This window comes from Nelumbo nucifera, chromosome 5, assembly GCF_055504915.1.
Source record: "Nelumbo nucifera cultivar China Antique chromosome 5, China Antique-T2T, whole genome shotgun sequence".
Taxonomy (NCBI): domain Eukaryota; kingdom Viridiplantae; phylum Streptophyta; class Magnoliopsida; order Proteales; family Nelumbonaceae; genus Nelumbo; species Nelumbo nucifera.
The window spans coordinates 39776691-39803083 of record NC_142653.1 but is presented as its reverse complement, the minus strand read 5'-3'; the positions used below and the strand labels follow the sequence as shown (position 1 = coordinate 39803083).

Sequence of the window (26393 nt, the reverse complement as noted above, 5' to 3'; positions counted from 1 at the left end):
GTTTCCACATTTAAATAGGTTTTTGTGACGTTTCAAAAAATGTCACTAAAATAAACAAATAAATGTCACTTTTAGTGATGTCTGCGAAACGAATGTCACAAAAATAACAAGTAAATATCACCAAAACTATACATGGATAAATCTTGAAATCTTTTAGTGACGTTTGCAAAAATGTCACAATAATTAAAATAAACGTCATGAAAACTTTTGCCAACACTACATTTGGTGACAAGTGAGCAAATTAAAAGTCACGAAAACATTTTCTTGATGTTTATCTAACATCTATATATATATATATATATATATATATATATATATATATTTTGTAATGACTTAAGCAGTTTCTCATAAGCATACATCTCTAATCAAGGGTAGAGCCAAGTATATTGGTTGGGAGGGGGGGGGTCCTTATTGGCCCCCCACACTTTTTGTTAAATCAATATTTATATATAGTTACCAAGTACAGGTAAGGTAAAAAAAGGTCAAAAATTTTAAAGTATCCCTCCAACTCACAAAATTAAAAATCAATAAAGATCATTGGGTGACAAGGAGGGGCATGTTTTTGAGCCCATGTGTGGGTGAATCATCGTTGAGGAATGACAGTTGGTCTTGGAGATGAAACTCATCAATCAGATCACTACCACCGCCATAGAAAGGAGAAGCCAAAGTAGTAGTTAACAAAGATGATGTGGGCAGACGAGACCCCATGACCATGTTGTTGATGCCATTTATTCTCGCTGAGTAGGAGGCAAATGAATTGGAACTAGGACTTACAAGGTCATCATGGTTGGGGTCATTGGGGATATATGAGAAGGTGGAAGCAGTCCAAGACAACGATAGTGATGGTGATGATTGCATGAAGAGGGAATGAACAAGGTTGAGGCCATTGCCATGCATTTGCAAAGAAGGATCCTGTCTAAAATTGGAAGAGTTGGAGTTGCTGGAAAGGAATGGGGATGAAGTCAAAGGCATGGATTGTGTTGAGGCCTTGAGGGTATTTTAATAAATATAAGGGCAAAATAGGCATTTAAAAACTAACAACATTAAGTTGACTTTTCTATCTAAAACGGTAGGTAGCTGCATATTTTCTAAAAAGTATGGGGAGGTTTTTATTAAAATGAAACTATTGGAGAGGTTTTCATGATGTCAGAAAACTTAAGGGAGATTTTTTTATTTTACCCAATAATATTTTGCGTGGACTTGGTATGCTCTCAAAGTCAAGCTCAAAAATGATAGTTTTACCAAGATGAGATGTGGGGCTTACATATTCTAATAGTTTAATAAAATAAATTATTAAAAGTAGGACAAGAGACAATCTCAGTTTTCCTAACCAAAGAAATTTCGCATTCTTCTGGTTTCTTTGGTAGATTATTTATTGAAAATTAACCAAATGCGCTTAAAAAAAATAAAAACCGAATGTGAATTAGAGAACTGTACCCAATTTAATTACTTAATGCCAACTTAGTGTTATTATTATTTATTGTTTTAAAATTTACGTGACTAGTTAAACTAAGCAATATGTCAGTGTCAATTAATGAACAATGTTATATATAGTTTGCTTAATAATATTTTAAGTGGACTCAGTATGAACTCAAAAGTCAAGCTCAAAATCATATATAGTCTTACCAAGATGAGATGTGGGGCTTACATATTTTAATAGTTTATTATTAATATAAATTATTAAAAGCAAGATAAATAAGATACAATCTCACGTTTTCCTAGCCAATGAACTAAATGTTTTAAAAGCCTGCATTGTGATTCAAAGAAAACCAATGTGAGTTTATATAAAAAATGGAACTCAATGAAGTATTGGTTGCACATGACAAGCTGACAACTAGCTAGTAGTGTGACTTACAAGATAGCTAGCCCAAAGAAAGAGGCTTTGTATTAATAATCTTTCGTACCAATCGAGGGCTGATTCATTGATGTATTAACTGGTTTGTTCCACCGTAAGTCCAGCAATCAAACACTTGTATTTTGTATGGTTTGAAGGAAAAGGTAGAGAAAGGAAGGGGAATATAGGGAAATCTATATAACATTTATAAAGATTTCTGTACTTTTTCCTTCTTTTTCCTATTTTTTCTTTCAAATCAAATATAGCCTCAAACGAAAGTTATTAATGATGCATAACACCAAATAACCAATAAAAAAATGATTGGTGGTAGTAATTTAGGCACGAAAATTGCCTTCCAACTTGATCTCTATAAATTCAATGATCACCGAATTGAATTGGTCATTCAAGTACATTCAGACCTTGACTTGGTCATATAGGAATATTCTAATCCATTGGCAGATAGGCACGTTATTTTTTGCATTCTGCTAGTGGGTCTGTACACACCCTGTCACTAACCCCCTAACTGTAATAGGGTGGGGACTGGGGGCCAAGATTTTGTGACAGAAAAAAGCATGTTAATTTCAGAATAATCCTTAGCTCACCTCACAGGACTTGCAATTGGGTATTGTGAAAATCTCCCATGAATATATACAAGCACGGTGAACCAATATTTGGTTCATTGATAGAAGTATGGATGTCAATGGATCAGATTTGGATGGAAATCAATTTAAATGAAAACGAATTTAAACACATTGGACGGTCAAGACATTAAATTGGACATTCTCCAAAACGGTCCAAAGTATTTATCCAATTGAAATGGACCTTGTCCATCAATAATTAATGAACTTATATTGAATTGGATTGGATTGGACCAAATAGGGTCTAATTGACACTCCTCTTTATAAGAGCAATTAGCCATAGATAACTTCATTTCATCTAATTCAAGGTGGAGGAAACCAAACAATGTATTGAAGACTCTTTAATTTCATGGTTTTAACGTGGGGCTGAACTCTTTATCTCTTTTCATTAATTGTTATTACTGTTGAAGTGAGCCCCAACACATTTGTTTGATAGCTTTTTTGTCTTTGTTTTCTTTTTTATACTTCTTATTTCGCTTCATTAATCGTTTATTTATTTATATTTAGGATAACATGATTGTAGAGAAGGCATTTATAACTCCTCAATCCAACTAAAATGTCGTGGACAAATCGCAGAGAGAGAGAGAAAGAGAGATGGCTTGGAAGAATCTATCTGTTCTTCGCATCGTGTTGGTAATCCTATCGCTCTCTCTGACTGTGGCATCAACTTCTTCTCAGAGTTTGGCGAAGCCTGGCTGCCAAGAAAAATGTGGGAAAGTGAGCATCCCATATCCCTTTGGGGTTGGAAATGATGATTCAGACTGTTTCAGAGACTCAAATTTCCACTTAGTTTGTAACACTTCATCTGGCGATCCAGTGCTTCTTCATTCTGGTGGAGGAAACATACCCTTCCGGAATATCTCGTTAGAAGGCCAATCCACTGTCTATTTCCGGATTGCTAGCGACTGTTACAATGAGTCTGGCGGCAGAACTTCTGACGGGTCCGAAAAAGTAGATATCACACTGGCAAAAATATCCAGCTTCTCGAGCACCCGAAACAAATTCACGGCGATCGGTTGCGACACCAAGGCCTACATGTCGAGTTCATTGTCATCAGGTTATTCTTTTACGAGCGGTTGCATCTCAGCTTGTTCGACCAACGAAATTCTGATTAATGGTTCCTGTTCCGGCATTGGATGCTGCCAGACTTCCATTCCAAATGGTCTTCATACCTATAACGTCAGCCTCTCCAGCTTTTACGACCACACCTACTCGTTGGACTTCAATCCCTGCAGCTATGCCTTCCTGGCTGACCAAGATTGGTTTAATAACTTCAATTTCTCCTCACCCGACCTCATGGATCTCCCCAAGAAGAAGCTTCCGATCCGTTACGACGGAGCCCCTGTAACTCCAGTGGTGCTGGACTGGGTAATCCCCGACGACAACTGCACCTATGCAATAAAGAATCGGACGAGCTACGCATGTGGAGACAACACCGATTGCTCCGATTCCTCCAACCCCACCGGCGGCTATAATTGTCACTGTAAGCAAGGTTACCGGGGGAACCCTTATCTACCCCAAGGATGCCAAGGTGATGATGGCGACCTCTCTTAATAATTTTTTGTTTTCACAATTCATTTCACCCTACTGAGAATTAATAACTTCCATTCATGGCTGGTTTTGCATGTAGACATTGATGAATGCAAGGAAGACAATAACTGCACACATATTTGCACAAATACAGTGGGGAGTTACTCTTGTTTGTGTCCCAAGGCGACTCACGGTGACGGATTGTACGGAGGATCTGGTTGATCCAAGTTTGTCAATTTTCTAGTATTTTAGGTCGGTTTGGTTCAAAAATTTCCTAATTCGACCAAGTTGGATCAATTTCACTTTGGCCATTTGTAAACCAACCAAAATTGAATGACATAACCATGGATATATATTAGTATTTTATATTTTAAATATAATATGAAAAAGTGAGAAATTTCCCAAATTTCTTATTCTAAAATGTTTTATATCATAAATATAATTTTTAACTTTATTTTTTAATAATTACACTATAGTTTTTAAAATTAAATTTAATTTTAAAAGTTAAAATATTTTGAATCAATTGGCCAAACCAAAAAATCGACCCAAACAAATACAATTTGAGTGGGTTGGTTTTCACAAAAGGTTAGATGGTTTTAGCTGACCAACTCCCCAACCTCACCAGGTCAATTTGGTTGGCCAAATAGCCTACGAACAAACCGAACCTACTCATGAATGCTCATAATTTTAGCTAAATTAATATTCTCATCTCTCATAAATAACAATAGTTTAATATCTAATAATAATTGAAACTTTATAGCAAAAATACACAATTATTGAAAATATATTGACAATGAAAAAAATACAATAAGTACAAAAAATATATTGACTTAGTCAATAAAAAGTAAAATCTCGAATAAATATTAATCAATAAGTTATAACAAAAACACAATAAGTACAATAAATTAAACTTAAAAATTTCACAAATAGTAGTTTAATCTCCAATAATTAGTGAAAGTTTTCTATTAAATAACAAAACAAAATACATTTATAAATATATTGAAAATACATTTATCACAAAAATAATAAATAATTACTGAAATACAATAAATATTAATTTTAGTATATATAATTACACAATAAATACAGATTAAGAGTTTAAAATTATTATCAATAAATATTAATTTTTTTGAAAGTTATTTTCTCGAATTATTACTTGATTTAAGTGAAATTAGTTATTTACAATATTATGTAAAAATATTAAATTATTATTAATTTTAGTATTATGTTATAATTATTTTTCTACTTTTCAATGTTTTTTTTTTAAATTTATTACATAATTTATTTACATTAACTATTTAAAATCTAGTTATATTAAATATTTTGTTATTTAAAATACACAATTATTTATATACTTAAATAATATGTACAGTATTTAAATTTTAAAATATTAATTATTGATGGAATTTAATTATCCATAAAATTGTAATTTATACTATTATTACATAATTTCATTATTAATTTCGTAATATATTAAAAAATTATTATTTTCAATATTATGTTATAATTATTTTTTTGCTTTGAAGAAGTTTTTTTAAATTTATTACATAATTTCGTTATTTTAACTATTTAAAATCTTGTTATGATAAATATCTAGTTATTTAAATATTTAAATAATCTATAAAATATTTAAATTTTTTATAATTTGAATTTTACTTATTCTAAGCTATTACATATTATTAAATGTTTGAAAAACATTTAAATTGATGATCCAGAGAAAACATAATTTAAATTGTTAGTACCTAATTTCATGATAAATTTTGTAAAAATATAAAATTATTTATTAGATAATTTCGATATTTTAGCTATTGAAAATAAGTTATGATAAATATTTAGTTATTTTCATATTTAAATAATCTATAAAACAATTAAGTTTTTTGTTATTTGAATTTTATTTATATAAAGCTATTACATATTATTAAATATTTGAAAAGCATTTAAATTGATAATCCGAGAAAACTTAGTTTAAATTGTTATTACATAATTTTCTGATATACTTTGTAAAAATATAAAATTATTTTTGTGTTAATAAATATTTTAATGTTATTATATAATTTTGTTAGAATATTTAAAGAATTCTTAATTTTTTTTAATCCAAACTTTCTTAAGATAGATATACATAAAAAGTAGGGGAGATGATAAATAAGAATTATAGATAATTTAGGAGAGAAACTCTCTACTAAATTAGAGATAATTGTGGAGATAAATAGGAATTAGAGATAATGTAGAGAAAGTGGAGGAGGTAGTTTAGGAGAATTTTTAGGAGAAGAGATTATTTAGGTTATTGGGAAAGTGCATCTGATTGGTTGTTTCAAAAATGACATAGAATAAAAAAACAAAAAATTCAATAAAAGTAGAAAATTTCTTGACCCCTTTGTTTTAATGTTAGCATAGCACTCCTTGCAAGAAAACCCCCTTCCTAATTTTCTGTTTTTTTTTTGAATTTTTTATTTTTTACTTCCACATAATTAACCATTAAACGAATAAGGAAATAACAAATACTTAACTATTTCTAACAACCATAAAGCTTTTCTAATGTTTAGTTAAGTGGCATAACTTTCCCTTGCTTCCTCATAAATTGTTTCTAATTCCTATTTATCTCCTGAATTATCTCTAACTCCAATTTATCTCTTAAATTATCTCTAATTTAAGTTGTAGGTTGTTTCGCTAACCAAATCGATCTGGTCAAATCCGCAGTTTGTCATTCGAAACCGATTGATCATAACTAAAAACCCACCAACTCGGGTTGTATCAATTTGGGTCTATTTTTGGTTTATTTTGTGTGTTCAAAAGATTTAAACTTAAAAATTAACTTTAAATTTCATAAATTACAATGATATTATTAAAAAATAAATTACAAAATTAAATTACAATGATATTTTTGGTCAGATTGTTTATTAAAATGTTATATACTCTTATATATTTCTATCGTTTAACTTTAGCTTAACAAATCCCTTGCATCGCACTGGTCCAGTCACCATGCTACGCTCCATTATCCCCACTCTGCATTCTCTTTGACTTTCTCTCCTCTCCCCTTCCCACCACTCCCATTAAGCCATGTCGCCCAACTGCCTAAAAATGTTCATATAATCTCTCTCCTAAGGTATCTTATTTAAACCAACAGGAAAGTATCATGTTGCCCCACTCCCCAATCAATTTCTAAAATTCATCCCCCCATCTATATACACTCTCACTCATTTAAAATACTCATATTAATTAATAAATAATTAAATATAGTTAATATTTAATCCCACCCATATTCAATGAGTATTAAATAGTGTTATTACCAAAAGTTAAAAAATACGGTTAGTAAATTATCAAAATTTAAATATTTTTATTAGTACGGTTACTAAATTACCAAAAATTAATAAATATTGTTATTAATTAACTCATTAACAACATTTTATAGAAATTGCAAACTCTTTAACTAATTTCTATAAAATTGAGAATTATATTTAACAACTATCAAAAAGTATAAAATTTTAGTTATTGTTATTATTATAATTAAAAACCAAATACAAATTGCGGAACAAAATATTATAATGTTATAAAATGAAATTATTAATTAATTTATATTGAAAAGTAAAAGATAAATTAGTGTAATTTTGTTAGTAAACTACCAAAGAAAAATATATATTTAATAACAATTTAAAAAAAAATCAATAAATCCCCATAGTTACACAAATGTAATAAAATTTTCAAAAAAATCTCATAAAACTACATTTTTGTAAAATAAAATTTTTGGAATTAAATAATTATTGAAAATGATTAGAATATTTTGGAAATTTTATGAAAATTTATTACATTTGATATATTTTGAAAATTGAAAAATTATGTAATTTTCATTGCAAATTATTAAAAATTATTAAAGATAAATGACTATGGGGAATGGAAAACTGTAATTTGAACAAATAATTACACAAATTATTAAGATAAATTAGTATAATATTGGAAAAAGGAAATTATTGGTTAGTTTATATTAGAAATTATAAGATAAATTGGTATAATTCTATAAATAAACCATTTAAAAAGAAAATAAATTATTTAATAAAATTTAAATAAATTTGAATAAATTTTCAAAATTACACAAGTACAATAAATTTTCCAAATTTTACATAAAATTGCATAAGACAATTTAGTGTACTTTTAGAAACTTACCAGGTGGTTGATACTCAATATATTCATTTGGTCATTTCTATCATCAAATTGAATATTGGATTGATGGGGGTAGTGTTTTCAAAACTGGATCAAACCAGATGGTTAGACTCGAAAAAATTGGGAACCGACACCGTTTCACCTCAAAACTACTTTTTGTGCAAAAACCATTTTTTTGGTTAGCAAACCGCTGACCTGGGTGGTCAAACCGTCAACACGAACAACAGTTTTTGGCCTTTTATTTTCTTTTTTAAATGTTTATTTTTTTTGTTAGAGCGGGTCATCCGTTCGGACTAAACAATTGGACCGTTCAACCCCAAAACGGTACCCTATCCGGTCCAATTTTAAAAAACTTGGACAAGGAGTAGGTGCCTTGCCTTGAGCTTGGCTTGGTGTGTGGCATGGCCTAACCGAAAGCCCGGCCCATGGACCAGCCCGACCCACGACACAGCACGGGCCTGTGCGGTCTCGAGCCGCGCATGGGCCGTGCCAAACCGAGCCCCCAAATTATCCTAGAGGGAGGCATGGCCCGAGACGCCTCGTGGGCCAACACAACACAACTCACATTTTGTGCGGGCCACATGTGGTTCGTGTTGTGCCAACCCAGCATGACCCAATTTACATCTCTACTTGAACCCGCCCAATAATGGGGGTGGGGTATGGAAATTCGAGGATTCTCCATCATTGATGAGGAGTGGGGTGTCTTGCCCCTGAACTCGTCCAACATTAAGGAGTGGTTACCTTGCCCTGAGCCCACATAACATTAGGGATGGGGCGGGGATGGGGTAGAGTGTCTTGAGATGGGGCAGGGAAAGGGATGGGGTGCCCTGCCCTGAACCCACCCCGTTGTCATTCCTATATAATTGTTAATTATTACTGGAATTAATAAAAATGTTAGCTTTTATATACTACAAATTATTAATAAAACTAAATTCATTAAAAATATTTATTCATATTAAATTATTAAATGAAAAATAAAATTATTAAATCTTTCAGATCACCACACGGGTCCCTACAAGTTTATCAGGAAAACGTATCAATACCACACTGGCACAATGTGTTGAACCCCGACAAGATTCTGACCTCGCAATACCACACTGGCATTGTTTTATCCTAAGTAAATATCAGGTATTTAGAAGTGATATAGATGATGATATCCAACCGATACTTATATTAAAAGAAATAAAAAGAAAAAAAAAATCCAAAGAAGAAAAGAGAGGATATGGCTGATTTTACTTGAGGATATCAAATAAAATAGCGTCTTTGTTGTGACTTCTTTTATATTTTAATTTCAAAATAAGTAGGGTAATTTGAATAAACCTTCACTAAAGTTTTTTACCATTGCTTAAATCTCCATTTAGGTTTGGTAATTGCAATCACCTCCCCTGAACTTTCTAATACAGTTGTAAATAGAACCCCTCTGTTAAAATCTTCTAAGAGGAGACAAGGAAATGTCCAAAATATCCATGATGTTACTTTGAACCAAAATGTTTATTTTCCAATTTTTCTCTTCATATCAATTGCTACCCTAAACCCTCGCAAACTCTTTTCTGAAATTGATTAATGTTTCCAATTTGCCCTTCACATCAATCACTCAAAGGTAAAGCTACACCTTTAAACTCATCTTTTTTTTTTGTTCAAAAAGTTTGTATTGTTTTTTTTTCCTAAAAAACCCAGACTCAATACTGCATGGGTATTTTGGATATTGTCAGAGGGTTCTAACAAAGGGAGTCTACTTGCGACTATGTGAAAAATTCAGGGGAGATAATTGCAATTATCAAACTTTATGGGAGGTTTCAACTAGTAACACCAGTCAAACACTTCAGGGAGGTTTAGCAATTTACCCAAATAAATAAACCACATCTATACTACACTATATATATAAAGCAAAACAATCCATGTCAATATGCCTCTCCTTTCTCCAAGCCCCCTTTTCTTGCTTCCTCATTAAGTTTCTCTTATTTCCCCTTCCCTGCCCTCCTATTAAGTCAAGTCACTAGGGGTTTAACCTATCTTATTAGGCCATATCATCCTTCCTCTGAACAATTCAAATCAAATCATAAAAATTGTCCTAAGCTTTGCCTCTTTCTCTCTCTCTCTCATGCATTCCCAATCACCTAAATCATCTCCTCTCCTAAAATTTCTCTTACACTATCTCCCCACTTAAAACTTCCTCCTAAAATATCTTCTAGTCTTGCATGCTTAATGAACAATGTAATTCTAATGTCTCTATCCCTCTCATACCTCTCTTTCTATTTCTATCCCCATCTTTCTCCAACAAAATATGTGTAGTTTGAACTACACATATTTTGTTGGAGAAAGATAGGGATAGAAATAGAATTGGAGGGACAAAGACATTAGAATTAGATTGTTCATTGAGCATGCAATATAAAATAGAACCAAAACTTAAATATTGAAATAAGATGAATAAAAAAAATCTAAAATACTAGTAAGATAAAAAAAAAATAATACAATAAGACAAATAAGATTAATAAAAAAATTTATTATAAGTACAAAAAATATTTTAATATTGTCATTATAAAATCTATCACTTTTTCCATAGGGCATTTTGGGTACTACACATCACTATTTTTGTAGATGATGAAATTTGGTGAACATTATAGTAAGAAGATGGGTCAAGAAAATATAAATTTTTAATTACCAATTTGAATAGATTTTGATTGATTAGGAATGGCAACGGGGCAAGGCATCCCCTCCCCATCTCTACCCTATAGACAAAATCCACTACCCCATCCCCGCTCCATTCCCGATGACAGGGCAAGTTTGAGTCAAGGCACCAACAAGGAATCCTCAAATTTTCCATGAACCAAGGCAACCACCTAAAAGAACATCAAATTTAGGAGTACTTTTAGTAATGGGATCATCGAAATTTTAGGGTATTTTAAAAATGAAACTATTGGAATTTAGGAATATTTTAGAAATGAGATCATGGGATCTTAAGGTTTAGCCTTGACGTGCATACCTTAATTATTAAAAGTTCCAAGCATTTATATATGTTGCACAAAAAACGTTATAAAATAACTTTTACACCAGTTTCTTATCATGAATAAAATATCTTTCCACCATGATTATCAGTTATTAGAGTACCTATTGTATCTGAAATTTGTCATATATATTGATTTTATCGAAATGAACGGAATAACTAACTTAAAAGGGGAGAAAAATAAAATTAAAAGGCAGAAATATTGGCATAAGAATCGTAAGTGTACCACTAGCAAAGACATAACCAAATGCACTTAAAGGGGATCGAATAACCACTTAGGTTATTGGTTTCAAGATAAGTGGCAATATTTCAGCCTAGGAAATTCCGCTTAGCCAAAATATGTCTATGCATGATTAATTATCTGATAAAGATTGGAAAATTGATCTTAACGCATTAAGCTAAGAAACCTAATCCAAGTACAGATCATAAACTCCATTTAAGAGGAAGGAAATCTATTAAGTACAATTAGTCTATATTAATCAACTCTAATTTCTTGTTGAATTATTATTCAACTACTTGGTTTCTAATGGTTATGCAGGAATTGGCTCAAGTTTAGCTCTATTGTTATCATTCTTTGCTAGCTTCTGGTTATACCAACTCCATAAGAGAATAAGAAGTAAGAAAATAAAAGAGAAGTTCTTTAAACAAAATGGCGGTTGGTTACTACAACAACAAATATCTTTAGAGGAAGGTAATTTCGATAACACCAAGATATTCCATACTGAGGAGTTGGAGAAGGCAACAGATCACTATAACGAGAATCGAATACTTGGTCAAGGTGGCCAAGGTACGGTATATAAAGGTATGTTAACAGATGGAAGAATTGTGGCGATTAAGAAGTCGAAAAAGTTGGAAATGGTGGATGAAGGTCAAATCAAACAATTCATCAATGAGCTTGTTATACTTTCCAAGATTAATCATAGAAATGTGGTTAAATTGTTAGGTTGTTGTTTGGAAACAGAAGTTCCTCTGCTGGTTTATGAGTTCATCTCTAGTGGAACCCTTTTCAATCACATCCATGATCGAAGTGATGACGACATGCCATTTACATGGGATAATCGACTAAGAATTGCTACTGAAGTTGCAGGAACACTTTCTTATTTACACTCAGCAGCTTCTATCCCAATATATCATAGAGATGTTAAATCTTCAAACATACTCTTGGATGATAAATATAGAGCCAGTGTCAGACTTCGGGACTTCAAGGCCTATTGCAGTTGACAAAACTCATCTAACCACAGCAGTGCAAGGGACATTAGGATACTTGGATCCTCAGTACTTCCAATCAAGTCAATTTACAGAGAAGAGTGATGTTTATAGCTTTGGAGTAGTTCTTGTAGAGCTTTTAACCGGAGAGAAGCCAATTTCTTCATTTAGACCAGGAGAGAATAAAAGCTTGGCCACTTATTTTCTTTCTTCCATGGAGGAGAACCGACTCTTTGAAATTCTTGATGCTCAAGTGGTAAAGAAGGGTGAAAAGGCAGAAATTGAGGTGGTTGCTAACCTTGCAAAGAGGTGCCTGGATTTGAATGGAAAAAACAGACCCACGATGAAAGAAGTTACAGTTGAGCTAGAGGGGTTAAGAATGTCTAAAGCTCATACGTTGGTTCAAGAAAACCATCAAGAGATGGATTATTGCCTTATAAATCGACCAACATCTATACAGGATTCTGGTTCAGATTCCATTGGATACAAAAACTTCGAGAAGAAGGCTAAACCATTGGATGACCAACCGCTATTGCGTAACACTTATTAGTCTGCGTGTTTGGTTTGATAAAATATAATGGAAAAAGAAAGTTGGGGGGGGGGGGAGGGGGAAGTCCTTAGAAGGAGTTTTAATAAAGAACTTTTGCCCCAACTTTCTATTTCTTTCTTGTAATTATTTAGATCTTGAGGTTGTTGATATTTTAAATGCCGAATCTCTACAAAATGTCTATTTTTAATTAGACACCTTAGAAAGTAATTAATATATTAATTTTGTTATATTATATATTATTAGTGTAAAAGTAAATGCATATGCTATTCACATGTACAAGATAAAAAGGGAAAAGAGGTAAGTATTAATTTTATATGGGAAAAATTAATACTGCCGGAAAGAAATGAAATCACAAGAAATATTTCTCTACTCCAATGGGGGGTTTCCCCAATGGATGCTAATGTGGCAGTTCTGCTCTCAAAAAGAAACCCGGGCAAATACTTCCTAAATTGTTAGAAATAACTATATTAATTATTTAGACCTTGAGGTTGTTTGATATTTTAAATGTTGAATATCTACAAAATTTCTTTTTTTTTTTTTTAATCATACACCTTACAATATAATTACTATATTAATATTGTCAAAAAGACATTAAATCAGAAGAGAATTGACCAATTAGTTGTTAGACAATATATGATCTCAGCTCTAATAGGTTGATGTATAGTGACATTTATTAATAAATAAAATCAGTTTACATATTATTTCATATGTGTCATGGTATGGTTCTTTAAATTACTATTTAATTGTACATTTATGAGGTTCATGTAATTATAAGCTTAAATATTCTCAGGTATCGAATAAATTTGGGAAGTTTATCATGCCAAGGTTAATACTCCTGTATTGCCAAATTCGTGGAATAGTTTGTTTAATTTCTTGGGTTGGACCTAAAGTACAATGAGTGGCTGTTTGAGAAACACTAAACATTACTAATTATAGATTAATTATGGACCATGGAGACTGATGGATTAGCCAAGATTGTTGTGCTTAATCTCCAAACATGATAATGATACTATACTAAGTATCAAACGGGTTTGTTTTTATATGTCAATCAATGAGATCCTTATGAGATCAAATACTTGAGATATTAGAACAGATTTGGATGTTACTTGAGTGGATGATCATCATGATAGGATCAACCATTTTATCAGACAAAGATAATATCTAGGTTTACATTCTCGAATGAAAATGGAGGGAATTTGGAGTGAAATTTGGCAGATGTGTCTTAGGAGTTTTTGAGTCTAGTGATAATATTTAATGGGCCCAAAAGCAGGCCTAAGATGAAGATTTAGAGTCGCAAGGTTTTGTCCTATGAGACTGGTTGAAATAAAACCTACGTGCGATAAAGGGTTGAACAGTGGAAATTCAAGGTGAAATTTGGGGGATGAATACTTAATGATAATTGGGACTTAAGAAAGAAGATGGCCCTTAAATCGAGTATGTGAGATGGAACATCAAATTGCTCAAAGGATTCTAATGTTGACAGGTTGACCAATATATAAGTTGCTTGAAAATAGAATCAAGGTTGGTTTAGGGCTCAAATGAAGGAGTTTTTGTGTGAAATTTAGCAAGATGAAGGAGATTAAGTATAGGTCAATGGTAGGTCTGGATTTGGTTTCTAATGTATAAACATGTAATTTTCAATTTTGGGGGGTTTAGTTAATTAGGGAGGTGAAAATGGAAGTAATCTGTGGTTGATGGGCAATGGAATCTAAGCATGAAAATTCAACATGGTTAGGCATGTTAGGGGTTTGAATTTAATGGTTGGTGGGTCTGATTAAGTGGTAAAGGTGGAAGCGAGGGGTGATTGGAGCCATTGAATCGAAATCCTAAAAGATTAACGGTGAGCCTAGAAGGTTTGGAGATAAGGTGTAGTGTCCTAGGGTTTTAGGTGTTCTGAAGTGATCTAAGTGGTCTGATTTGGAGCTTGGGGTGTAAAAGGCAATGCCCAAGTGCATTTTTTTTTTTGTTGAATCTCAACTATTTTGGGGAATTTAGCGTGCTTCATATAGGGGTGCAAGTTGGGTGGGTTGGGCCGGGTTTATGGTCAACTCGACTTGACCCTAAAATTTGGGCTTAAGGCTCAAGCCCGGATCGAGCCCAATCTTCCAAACCCAAGCCTAGCTCGCACTTCAATTTGATGCACTCTGATTGGGCTTGGGCTAGGTTTGGGTTGGTCAATAAGCCCACTCTAAAATTATACATATATTTATGTATATATGCAAAATATGTATTATGTAGCTAAATATGTATACAAATGTACATAAATACAAATATATACCCTAGAAAGATCAGTTTGAAGGTTGGTTCAAGAGTCTACCAATGGAACTTAATCTTTAAGAAAATAATAATGTTTTGTTTTTTGTTCTTCCCCTTTAGAAGATTTTTCCTTGGTCTTGGATAACAATTTATCATAAACATTCCACATTTCAAATCCATATAGTCATTGTCAACATCTGATTTTTTGCTCAGCCATTTCTCCCACACCTCACCAAAAACCCAAAAAACTATGAAACTAGGTGTGCAACTTGGGTGGGCCCAGCCTGTCCATGAACTGACCCAGCCCAATGTTTTACACGGGCTAAGCTTGGATTTTCAGTCCTTGGGCTAGGCTTGATCCAAAGAAGTCGGGCTTTTTTACTTTTTAGGTCAGACCGAGGCCTATATATATGTGTATATATTTGTATTTATATACATTTGTATACATATTTACCTATATACATACATATTTTGCATATATACATAAATATATGTATAATTTTAGAGTGGGGTTATTGACTAACCCAAGCCTAGCCTGAGCCTAATTCGAGTGCATCTAATTACAGTGCGGGTTGAAAAGATCGGGCTCGAGCCTTAAGCCTAAACTTTAGGGCCGAGCTGGGTTAACCATAAACCCAACCCAACCCGCCCAAATTTCACCTCTATAGGAAACACACTAAATTCCCAAAAATAATTGAGATTTAACAAAAAATGCACCTAGACACTGCCTTTTACACCCCAAGTTCCCAATCAGACCACTTAGATCACTTCAGAACACCTAAAACTCTAGGACACTACACCTCAGCTCCAAATCCTCTAGGCTCACCGTTAATCTTTTAAGATTTTGATTCAATGGCCTCAATCAGCCCTCATTTCCACCTTTACCCGTTAACCAGATCCAACCATTAAGTTCAAACCCCTAAAATGCTCAACCTTGTTGAATTTTCATACTTAGATTCCAAGATTCCATTGCCCATCAATGAAAGATTAATTCCTTTTTGATTCTTGTACTCTTACATTCTTGTACTCTTAACTTTTCCACCCTTAACTTTGTCAGTTCTGAATCTCCTCTTGGTGAATATAAGTTTTTTTAATTCACACAATGGTGTAAAGAGACGCTTTAGAAGCTGAAGCCCAGATATGGGAATATTAGATAAATCATGCATTAAAATAAAATTTGGCATTTTGTAACTTTGTGGAGCAGATTATTTTGTTTTTTCTGTTCTTGAACCCCCCTCAAATAACTAGAAGCATTGTTGAGCGCTACTCTGCGGGGATGGATTAGCTCTATACCCATTTATGTCATTCAGGTTTCATTTGGTCGATGTCAATCTTTTAAAATTATGGCTGAATTGAAGATAAACCCAATTTTTGTTTCAGGGTGATGAGTCATTGGTCCAACCATTTAAAAGTAAATAAAAAAATTACATACTAGTACTTTCTACTTTGGGTCTAGTTTAAAATGTGTCAATTCGGTATTAAACTTTCAAAATGTGCCAGTTTAGTTCTTACCTTTCACAGTTCGTCAGTTATCTCTAACACATGTGTAATTTAAAACTTTTGAAAATGTCAAAATTACTTTTTAACAATGTTAATCATCTTTTTCCTCAAGAATCAATATTGAACCAAAGCAACATATCAGTTTTTGACAAATTGCTTTTCTCTATTGGCTTCTAAAAGATTTGGGCATTTAGATAATTAATAAAGAAAATTGGGTAACATCAGAAGAGAATTTGCATCCTTTCACACATGGTTTTTAAAACCGACCTGGTGACCGAACCAGTCAGGGGTCCGGTTATCAGTTTGAATGGTCGGACCGTTCGACCCAAACAATCAACCCGTTCTGACAAAAAATTTAAAAAATTAAACAAATTAAATAAATTAAAAAACAGTCAAAAACGTTCTAATGGTTCAAATGATTAACTGGCCGATTCAGCAGTTTACTGACCAAAATCAACGGTTTTGGGGGAAAAACGGAACCAATCAGGTGACTGGTTCCCAGTTTTTTAGGTGTTGGATTAGCATATTTTGAAGTTCGGGGATTAAAGCGAGACTAAGCCCAAAGTATATGATATTCTACTCATATGCAATTTTTCCTAAAAAGCTTTTCACTTTTCTATTCCGCATAGAAAATTAAAGTCTCTTATTTTTCTTTTTTTTTCTTTTTTTTCCTTTTGATTTTACGTGTGTTATGCATGCTGCAGTGGATTCCGCCGATAACAAATCTTGAATTTTCACAAGAAGGACCAAAATCGCTATAATTATAATGTAGTTGATCGTCCTAACGATGGGTCAATAGCTAGTCAATGGACCCGGCAAGTTCTCGTGGTGGGCCTTAGTGACAAGTGATACAATACTTGGAAACTCTGCTCCAGTAATTTCCTTGAAACAAGTCCAATTTACATTGAAATTTCTCAGACCGTATTCCACGTTCCAAACAAAGTCAAAGTCATACAAACTACATGAACTTTCTCGGAGGATATTTTTCATTTCAGTTTGGTGCAGTTTGCAAATTCTATCGCGTTAAAATAATACAATTAGAAAGTTCAAAAACACATATACCAGGGAATTGTTTCCAACCGTCAATTCCATTTTAATTTGATTCAAATAATTTAATGGCTTAAGGATTTATATTTCAGGTCAATGGTTTGATGGTCTAAAGACTTATTATCCATTTGGCAAGTTTTTTTGAGAAGATCTTCTTGTAGTTCTGACAGTCAATAGATGCATCGAGTTTTTGACATAAGATCTGAGCAGTCCAAAGACCGTTTGACAAGTGTACATCTTTCTATGTGCCTTTTCGGATCTTTCCGTGCGAGATAAAAATGCAAAAGACGAAGAAACTTCATTGAAAGCTTTCCAAAATTAACCCAAAATGAATTTCTCGCATCTTTTCAATGCCACATCTTTTTGCAGCTAGACCGAAATGGGCTCCGCCTCTGCATTAGTTTAAGGTCTGGACTGTTAAATAGGATCAAGTTAATTATGTTACCTTGTGTTTTTTTTTTCTTTTCTATTAAGAATCAGTGTTAAGTTCTATTTATATATCCATGTCTTTGTTCATATTTGATTTTAATTGATCAGCCCTGTATGTCCACCCATACTGTGCTTCCAACGATAAATATATCTTAATTTGTAATATTAATGGTTACTAGCTACTTTATAACATTGTTTTCAGGATTGATCATCAAACAAAAACTTTTTTTCTTTATGTCTGATAGAGGATCAGTTGTTTCACTGCGCCAGTCAAATGAGTCAATCTGTGATTTCATAAATTAAATAATAAAATAAAAAATTGAAAATTGAAAAAAAAAAACTGCCAAAAACTTGAACATGTATTTATTGTTATATATTTATTGTATTAAACAAAAATAAATATAATAAATGAGAATTATTGATATTGATGATAGATTAGAAATAGCTAAAAATACATAAGAAACAGAAACAAATTTGATATCTGACCTATGACTCACTGACCAAGTCAAACGGTTCAGCTGTTCAACTGACTGAATCACTAAATTGCTGACCTAGTCGATATTTTTTTTTTTTGAAATGAAAAGTTTGAGCTCCAACCTGTCGATCATGGGTTGGAAAAAATTACTTTGCAGTTCAATGAGCCAACGCATTAAAAGAGCCATCTAATTGGGATATTCTATAAGATTCCTGCAATAAGCATCGCTTTACTAACTTGAAATTGAACTCAGTAACTCCCATGATTTATTTTATCAACATCTTTCGATAAGCATTGATGAAGGGAAATTTGGTTCGTGCCACGTGGAATCCCAGAATTGTCACATGATACCTTGGAACCATGTAGACAATGATTTGTCTCAGCCAAAATGATAGAGACCATCTCGGAACCATGTCAAATGCACCTCGCACACCCTGAGGGCACTTCACCACCACTTCGCCATGGCCGACTTGTAGACACCTCATCAGGATCGGGCGGCCACCTTAGGGCTGAGTTAGAGACCTCGGCATGAAGGGCAACCTCTCATTGAGGTGTCACCTACCTGACTGAGGTTCACGTAGCAACCTACATGACGTGATGATCGACCTACCTACACCTTTGCCAACTTGACGGCATAAGAGGCAACCTATCTCCACCGGCCTGACGGAGAACCAATTGGCGACCTACATTTGCGTCACCCACTTCGGAGTTAATCTACATGGATTCCATTTCCGACTGTGAAATTTCTCCTGAGCATGGTGGATAAATTCCTAAGGATCTCAGACATGCTACAGCCACATCCTCCCAGAGACCTCAGACGCGTTACGTGAAGGTCATAGCTACCTCTACCTATATAAAGGCATCCCCTTCAATTAGAAGAGGTACAGGCGATTTAGTTCTCAAGCACTTTAGCATTCCTGCTATCTAGCTCTCACAACAACTCTTTGCCGACTTATGCATCGGAGTGCCCACCCTAAGTAAAGCAACTCAGGTACTCTGATACTATTCTCTTGTACAACATTAATTAGCATCGTCTACGGGAACCGCTACGAAAAAGTAATTCCTCATTGTCTTTCTGCGAAATAACTAATGGCTTTCTCTACCAACAACAACAACAACAATTCCTAGATTGAAGGAACCCCCGTAAGGGGGCAGAATCAAAATGACCAGCGCGGACAAGTTCTAGTGGTCTCGCTTGGACAGAATCTCCCATCCCCGACTATGAGGCCTCCCCCACAGGTTGAGTCCTTCATGCCTTCTATATGAGTTGACGGTCAACAGATTGTAAGACCGCCCCCACAGGTCGAGCCCTCCATGGTTAATATGGGAGTTGATGGCCAACGGACTATAGAGCCGCTATTGTAAGTCAAGGCCTCCATGGCTTCCGTGGGAGTTGATGGCCAGTAGTTCCCAGAGCTAGTGCAATACATTTGTGCCATCGACCTAAAGCTAGTAGTTCACAGAATGGTCAATATGATCACCGGCAAGTCAATAGAAGCAGGCTGCAATACTTCAACTAGTTGAATCCTAGTTTGTGAGTTGAACCGTGAGGAGAACCCACTAAAGCAACAAAGAGTTGAAGAGGCAATCTACTTCACCAAAGATGACACACTCGGGGTCTACTACCCACACAATGATGCCCTCGTACAATGTTTTTGAACCGTCATTGACCCAGAGGGTTGGACCATGAGAAGAACCCACTAAAGCGACAAAGAGTTGAAGAGGTGATTACCTCACTGAAGACGACACAATGGGTTTCTACTACCCCCATAATGATGCCCTTGTACAATGTTTTTGAACCGTCATCAGGTGGTTAGATCGTTCGGCCCAGAAACCGTCCAAGCAACTAGCTAGAAAACCACTGACTTGGGCAGCTGAATTGTCGACTCGTTTGACCCAGACACTGGTTCACTGTATAAAGATGCAGAGAAACACACACTAGATCTGAGTTTTATGTCTTAGATCTGTGGAAGAAGAAGAAGAGAGAGAGAGAGAGAGAGAGAGAGAGAGAGAGAGAGAAGATGAAGAAGAAGAAGAAGAAGAAGAGGTTGTAGAGAATCTCATATCTGAGATCCGAGAACTCAGGTCTTTGGTCTCAAGTCTCAGATCTAAGAACTCAGATATGTGTGTTGCTACCACTTCGCCATAGCCATTATCGTCGTCAGTGATGTCAAACCATCCTCCTCTTTTTTCTTTTTCCCTCCTACGTCTTCCCATCTTCCTTTCCTTTCTCTTTTCTTTTTTTCCTTTCTCCTTTCTTTCTTTATTTCTTTCTTTCTTTTCTTCTTTCTTTTTTTATTTCTCGGTTCTCCTTCCTCAAATCTCATATAAAATATTTTCCCTAACCCTAATATACAAACCGTCGAAACCGTTTAACCCAGACGGTTGAACTATTGACCCAAAAACTGATAGCTACAACGATTCCATTTCCCGATTGGTTTTTAAAACCTTGCCCTCATAGTTAAGCTCATCATCCATGACTATGAGGTGATAAGGATCTTGGTCAGCTCTGGTAGCTTGACAAATATCATATTCCTTAGAGCCTTTAGGCAAATGGAACTATAGAAGAAAGACATGGTCTAAGAGGACGTACCTCTGGTCAGTTTCAATGGAGAGGTGGTTTGTGATAGCAAGGAGCAAGCCAAACAGGATGACGTTTCTCCACAACTTCCTAGTGGTGGCAACAACGCCACCTTACAACACAATCTGGGGCTGCCCAATTCTACATGCCCTCATAGTGGTGGTTTCCACATACCACCTCGCAATAAAGTTCCCCACCGACCATGGAGTAGGAGTAATGCGCAATGACCAACTCAAGTCGCGAAAATGCCACATGGAGGAATTGGAGGGAAAAGCAAATCTGGAGGAGGTAGACCTAGAGCTGCTCCCAGAAAACAGTGACAAGAGAGTTTGCCCAGTAAAGGAAACCATCCTAGTGTTGGTCTCTGATACCGACCCTGAGAAGATGGTCTAAATCAGCTCAAAACTCAAAGAACCCCTATGCTTCGAACTAATAAGTTTTTTAAAATTAAATATTAATGTTTTTTCCTAGTCAACTGTTGATATGCGTAACATAGACTCCTCTATAATAATCCATAGGCTAAATGTAAACCCCTAGTTAGACCATTCAAACAAAGGAAAATGAACTTTGCCGAGGAGATGTGGAGGATAAATGATGAGGAGGTCAAGAAGCTCCTCGTAGGGAAAATAATATCTTCTGATGAATGAACTTTGAGTTAATCCGATTTCTTTCTCACATCATCTTCACAACCTTTTCAGCCATATATAGGGAAGATAATATCTTCTGATGAATGAAAATATAAAAATAGGGAGATGCTTCCAATGCAGGTGTTGTGAGGATAATGGAAGAGCCTATTTGGCATGTCTTTTCGTGCGATCTTTCAGCTGTTTATAAGTTGGGCAGACCAATTTTTGATCTATTTCTGTTTTGTTCGCGGAAGATTAGCTGTCAAAAACAGAGCACCAAAAAGATGTGATAAGCCCAATTTGGGCTGATTTCGGGAAGTTTCAAATGAAGCTTTTCACATTTTTCACGTTTTATTCTTACGCAAAAAGACACGGAAAGACGTGCATCTACCAACTTAGCTTCGGGCTGCTCAGATCTTCATGTAAAAGCTCAATGCGTCTTTTGACTATTAGAGTTACCAGGAGATTATCCCAAAAGGACTTACTAAATGGGCCCCAAATTTATGAGGATGAAATCCTATTCATTTTTGGCAGCTGATTCAAATGATGATTTAGGACATATTTGAAAGTGCTTATGTTAAAAATAAGTGCTTAAAAACAAATAGTTATTCAAATAAACACTTATTTGCATTTAATATTCAGCTTTTTCAAATGTTTATTTTAAAATGGACGTTTAGTGGTCTTTTTCTCGGCACTTTAATAAGTACTTATAACTCTTTTGGTCTTTATTTTCTTTCAAATTTCAAAATATATCATGATTTTTTGAAAATTATGTGGTTCAAAGAACACAGAGACTACAATAATGGAAATGTAAATTCAAAATAAAAAAGAGTAAAAAAAAGTATTGCTTGGCCAGGTGTAATTTGCAGACTTAACAGAACGAAAGAAAGGAATAAAAAAATTCTCCACTGTAATATTCTCTAGGACGAGCTGAAGCATCCGGGTCTCTAGGATTCTAGGAATGAAAATAAAATTGTAGACTCAGACTCATCTCGAAACAAAACTAAGAAAAAGAAAGAAAGAGAGAGGAGCATTGCATTGAGGAATCAAAAGAACACTAGTTGTGGCCTTGTGGGTAAATCATCCTATGAACCAGTGTAGAGGCAAGCAAGTGCGCCTTGCATGCATGCTGAGTAACAATAGGCGCTTGTAGAGGCGCCACATAGGAGGTCAATTCCCAGAGAGACGGTGATTGCAGAGGCGCTGCTATCTTCAGAGGGATTGTGATGGTTTGGGGAGTTGGAGAGTCGTCTGAGGTTTTCTTGAAAGTCTGTAACAGTTTGAGAATGATTATCAACTGATACTGCTCTAATCCGTAGCTATCGCTGGTTGTAGAGGGTAACGGAGAAGAAATAGTGGATGAGCCAAACCCTAGGTTTTTTTATATTCGAAGGGCATTAATAGAATTATAAAAAAATTATTTGAGATTGTTTTTGGGGGAAAAAAATAAAATAAGTGTTTATTGTTTAAGTAATTATGCCATGTTTTATGATTAAGTGGTTGTTAAAAGAAATACTTATTGCATAAGTACTTTTTAGAAGTACTTATTTTAACAATCACTTAAAGTTGTTTGGTGATCCACTTGCCAAATCACTTATTATATTTTTAAGTACTTATTGGGATGGGGATGTTTGGTAAACTACTTTCCTCATAAGTTCTATATTGACACAAATAACAACTTTAGCCCTCACTCATACATTGGTTTTAATTAAAATATTACACTAAAAATAGTTTCAAAACAAAGACGAGGGATGAGGATGGCTGACCTGAGTGTTGCCGGCGAGAGCACAATGAGAATGCTTGTAATCGCCACAAAAAAACCATATCTAGTCAAGAGGGTTTTAGGCATTTAAATTCTCAAAAAAGAAACCCAAAATATTCAAAAATATATGTAGAAAACAAGTTCAAACATGAAACCGACCTGGTCACCAACGAGTTTGTAGCTCGTTCAATGATGCTCCCAAGGAAGTTGCTGCCGCTAGCATGCTCGACCCTGTTTAATTGAGGAAGAAGGGAGTTTAAGGAGAGAGGAGGGTATTTTGGGTATTTAAAAAAAAAATAGGGACATTTTAGTCCCAAAATTTTCACATGTCCACTTATTAACAAGTACTTAAAAAGAAAAACAACTCTCAAGTGGCTTTTTTAATAAATACTTCTTTATCAAATAAGTACTTTTTTATACTTTTTTATCAAACACCCACAAGTGCTTATTTTCGACTTAATGTGTAGTCTCAACACTTTTGTCAAGTACTTATTAAAAGTGAAATAAAACAAACACTTAGAAAAACTGAAAATAAGTACTTGTTCGAATAACACTTATTTTTAATCATTCCCAAATTTTGCCATAATTTCTTAAAACTCTGGACTCTGAATCCCCCTTTAGTGTCTTGTTGCATTGCTCAACCCTCGAGGCACTACCCCTATTTCAGCTTTTGAAAGTTGAAACATGTCACACTGAAACCCACATACAGAACTATTACTAGTAGGGAGACCGAAGACGCTTTCAACGATAAATGTATCTTAATTTGTAATATTAATGGTTACTAGCTACTTTATAACATTGTTTTCAAGATTGATCATGAAACAAAAACTGTTTTTCTTTATTTTTTTCCCTTCAGATAGAGGATCCGCTGTTTCACTGCTCCAGTCAAATGAGTCAATCTGTGATTTTATAAATTAAATAATAAAATAAAAAATTGAAAATTGAAAAAAAATGAAAATTTGTAGAAAACTTGGACATGTATTAATTATTATATATTTATTGTATTAAACAAAAATAAATATAATAAATGAGAATTATTGCTGTTGATGACAGAAATAGCTAAAAATACACAAAAAAGAACTTACTAAAGTCAAATGGTTTAGCTGTTTTTTTTATTTTTGAAAAAGATAAAGTAAAGACTTACCCATTTATAGAAAAGAGAAATGGATGAGCATCCATTGCCCAACACCCTGATTTATATGTCCAATCCTACCCCCTCCCTAATTTCATATTTCCAATCCTATCCCCTCTTAAAATGCTGATTTTATATTTCTAATCCTATCCCTCCCTGATTTTATATTTTGAATCCTATTCCATAATATATATATATGATATAATATAATATATTTATATTTGTACCATTTATAAAAATGATACTTTCCATTTTTATCCTTTATTATGTTTTCTATTTTTCCAATTTTATTTAGTTAACAATTACCACTTGTAATTGGATAATCTCTGCATCTCATCATTTTCATTTATAAAAATGAGGATGGTGACAATGTTCCATCAAAAAGCCTAATTTTCATGTTCCATTTTTACCCTTTTTCATGTTTTTTATTTTCAAGCTTGATTTTCACTTTCCATTTTTACCCTTTGTTATGTTTTTTATTTTTTCAATTTTATTTAGTTAACGGTTAACACTTGAAATTGGATAAAACAAATAAAATAACAATAAGACTACTGTGGAACCTATTCCTTGCCTTATCTAATCTTCTCCCGAAATACCTACTTAATGAACCTCTTCATTGATTAGAGCTAACACTTGTTGAAAAAGCCTAATTTTCATTTTCCATTTTTACCCTTTATCATTTTTATTTTAAAAATTAATTTTCACTTTCCATGTTTACCCTTTGTTATGTTTTGTTATTTTTCAAATTTATTTAATTAACAGTTAACATTTGTAAATGGATAAAACAAATAAAATAACAATAATACGACTGTGGAACCTTTTCCTCGCCTTATCTAATCTTGTCCTGAAGGACCTACTTAACAAACCTCTTCATTGATTAAAGCCAACACATGTGAAGTATCAGATTTGCCCAAATCATGAATTTGAATTGATGGAAATAATGGATTTTTTCAACCTCTCTCTTTTCATCAAGGAATAATTAGATGATTAAATGAAGTTGCTTTTTCTCCCTATTTTTTTCAATTGTCTCTATTAACGTAACAATTTGTATTGGATCAGGAAATGCTCTTAGGTTCATTATATTGATTCATTTTAGGTGTTTTTTCTCGATGATCATCGGGTCAATCCAGTAATCTAAAACTCTACCCACATAATATCGTAGGGATTGTACTTGGTAGGACCATAGAGGTTTGGAATGCATTTTGTTGGCAAGAGATCCGGATTCTTCTATATAAATCGAATGGAAGTTCAATTCGAATCTGAATATAAATGAATTAGGATTAACCTATATCCTAATGCTAACCATTTGATATGCAAATAATGGCCCAACCACTGACAAACAGAACGACAAGAGGCAAAAGGCCAAATGTCATCATTCACACATGAAGTGAAGACATAAATCCTAAAACCCCAATTCTCTCCTTTAAACCCTTTTCTGCATATTGTATATCTTATCCACTCCCCCTACTTTAAAGTAGGAAGGAGGACGCACAAATTGTATCTCTTTTATCCTATGCACCTTTCTCCTCAAAATGAAGAAAACAATATAAATTACAGAAAAAAAAAAGAAATACTCAAAAAATATAGAAAATCATGAAAATTTCTATACCATACTAAAAAATGAAAATGTTGTCTGTACCATTTATAAAAATAAGGATGGTGACAGTG

At 33.8% G+C, this 26393-nt stretch overlaps 1 protein-coding gene across 1 annotated transcript in view; it reads left to right on the top strand.

Annotated features, from left to right (window-relative positions):
• LOC104590717 (uncharacterized) overlaps positions 1-12941 on the top strand; it is a 41423-nt gene extending 28482 nt beyond the window's left edge. Inside the window, 5 exon segments of the mRNA XM_088888180.1 lie at positions 3049-4003; positions 4103-4219; positions 6661-6702; positions 11700-12342; positions 12344-12941. Of these exon segments, the coding sequence (XP_088744306.1) occupies positions 3049-4003; positions 4103-4219; positions 6661-6702; positions 11700-12342; positions 12344-12917 (2331 nt within the window). The 3' untranslated portion in view covers positions 12918-12941.
• The last annotated feature ends 13452 nt before the right edge of the window (positions 12942-26393 follow it).